This window comes from Echinops telfairi, unplaced genomic scaffold, assembly GCF_000313985.2.
Source record: "Echinops telfairi isolate 266 unplaced genomic scaffold, ASM31398v2 ScPeMD7_655;HRSCAF=1070, whole genome shotgun sequence".
In the NCBI taxonomy this organism is placed as follows: domain Eukaryota; kingdom Metazoa; phylum Chordata; class Mammalia; order Afrosoricida; family Tenrecidae; genus Echinops; species Echinops telfairi.
Genome location: NW_022104553.1, coordinates 24,551,080 through 24,553,484, shown reverse-complemented (window position 1 = coordinate 24,553,484; position 2,405 = coordinate 24,551,080). Strand labels below are relative to the sequence as shown.

Sequence of the window (2,405 nt, the reverse complement as noted above, 5' to 3'; positions counted from 1 at the left end):
CCGGCCTGCGAGGTGTCCCTGGGGACCCGGGGACGCAGGTGGCAAAGGGAGCTTCCAAACGCCTGGCTTTTCTTCCGCTCCCCGCCTCATTTCTAGCGGCTCCCGTCCCCTCTCAGGCCCACTAGGCCACCCCTGAGCACAGGGACCAGGACTCGAGGTCTTCCCGCGGCCTGCCCAGTCCAGCCTGCAAGCCCTTCCTTTAGGCAGATTACAGGCTTCGATTCCCCAGAGGGGAGGGGAATTGGGGTGGGGGGAAACAACACTGCCAGCCCCATTTGACAGATGGGGAAAACTGAGGCCCACCCTGGGAAGGTCACCCCGGGATACCGCCACTGACCCCACCCAGAGTCACCAGCCTCAGGTCTCGAGGCCCGGTCCAGCCCGACCACGATGAAGCCACGCCCCCGGATGTGGCTGGGACTGAGACCAGAAGGCCAGGCTCAGGCCGCCTCCGGGGACCGTGCTGGCGGGGGGGAGGGGAGCTTGGTGCTACCTCTCCCCCTCCCCCCTGACTGAGTTCCCCGGACTTCCCTCCAGCCTGGAGGGATCGGGCAAGGCGATCTCCCTGAGCCTAGGCGGGTAGGAGCCAGGGCCTCAGTTTCCCCAGCTGTGACCCGGCTCTCGACTGTGGGATGCCCCTCCCCCGCCTGGACGGTGCCTGAGAAGTTTCCTCTTCCCCCACCTCCTCGCAAAGGAGGGCTGTCCTTTCTTTCACACTGGGCAGGCTGGCCAGTAGGGCAGAGCCTCCCCGGGCAGCACAGGGTTAACAGCCCATCCGGCAGGGGACCTTTAACCCTTCGGTCCCCACGACTCACCCCGCCCCGAGGGGAATTTCCCCACACAATAGCCCCTCCCCCTCTCCTTCCTCCGGGAAGGCGGAGAGGGCCCGAGCCTGGCCAGAGGTGTAATAAAGGCACGGGGCCACCCCACGTCCAGAGGGGCCTGTCCCCCCACTTGCCCACCCTACTCCAACTCCAGTCCCCAGGAGACCCAGTTTGAGAGACAGCTGTGGCCCAATGCCCCGGAAGGGGCCTTGGCCTGTTTGCAACTTAGGGACAGCAGTCAGATTCCAAAAGGGACTTCCCACTGGGCCTCTCCCCACCCCACCCCGCCTCCCAATCGGTCTTCCTGCTTCTTGCAACACAAAGACCACACTGGCCACACCCTACCCGTGGCCGGCTCCCCCGCCCCCGCCCCCCCTCCAACCCACTTCGCTCCCACTTCCCCAGGTCTCCCTCTTTGGCTTCCGGGCATGGGACGAGCACTCACCGTCGGGGCGCGGGCCTCGAGGCCGGCTTCGGGGACCTCCAGGCCAGCGGGGGGCCCCCAGGGCGGCGGGGACTGCAGGCGGGGCGGTGGGGGCACAGAGGTAGGCGGCAGGCAGCAGGGCGGGGGCGGCGGGCAGTCCAGACTCACACAGGCCACAGGACACGGCCGAGGGCACCAGGCGGCCAAGCGGGAAGGGGCGCGGGCTGTCTCGAGCTAAGCCCTCTACAGGCTCGGGGGAGCTGCCCTCCTGGCGTGCGCGGGCCATGGCGCGCCCTGGAGCCTGCGGGACACAGGGGAGGGGCAGGTCAGCGGGGACATGCAGTGCAGGGGGCGCAGAGCCCCATGGTAGTGAGCACACGGGGGTGGGGGGTCAGAGCACAACCCACAGAGCCTCAAACTGGACACCCCCTCAGCCAAGGCTGACATGGGGCAGGGGCTGGGTCAGCCTGTGCTGTGCGCACAGCCACATGGCTTACCTGCAGACTGCAACTCTCACAACAAGTATGAGGGTTCCCAACAGACTTGATGGAGGGGACTGGCAGGGGGTAATGGTGGTGGGGTGTGTGTATGTGTGTGTGTTCTATCACAGTTATAACATAAGCCCACTCAGACTGGGATTGAACTAGACATAGACTGGTTAGGGAAACTTCTGGAACAGAGGGATCAGCACACATGCAGGGCACCTCACACTGGGATTCTCCCAGCTGGAGAGGACCTTGGGGTGAAGCACACACAAAGTACTCACTCACACAGGCCCCAGCTTGGCTTCCCTCCCCACCAGCCATGTGCATACCAACAGTGAGCTGGTCTCTATATCAGAACACACACACACACACACACACACACACACTTTCTGGCCAATCTGTGAACAGATATTTACATGAGGGCCATACCCCCAGCCCAAAGGAGCTAGCCCAAGCCCCTGCCCACATCTACAAGCTGCCCAAACCCCACAGGCAACCCAGGGACACACAGACGCCTTATCCTCACACTCACACAACCCCTAGAGAGCTGACTTGCACATCCCAGGACTGAACTGCATGCCCTCTCAGACCCCAGGGCACAGAGGACACGTCCTTACCCCCAACTATGTGCCCACACAGGTCAGTCACACAGCCCCTCACATGCACACACAC

The 2,405-nt window shown here is 64.0% G+C and overlaps 1 protein-coding gene across 1 annotated transcript in view; it reads right to left on the bottom strand.

Moving 5' to 3' along the window:
• Positions 1-1,608, bottom strand: part of BBC3 (BCL2 binding component 3) — a 5,126-nt gene extending 3,518 nt beyond the window's left edge. Inside the window, exon 1 of the mRNA XM_045292659.1 lies at positions 1,270-1,608. Coding sequence (XP_045148594.1) covers positions 1,270-1,534 — 265 coding nt within the window. The 5' untranslated portion in view covers positions 1,535-1,608. The remainder of the gene's footprint in view (positions 1-1,269) is intronic.
• Between the last annotated feature and the right edge of the window lie 797 nt (positions 1,609-2,405).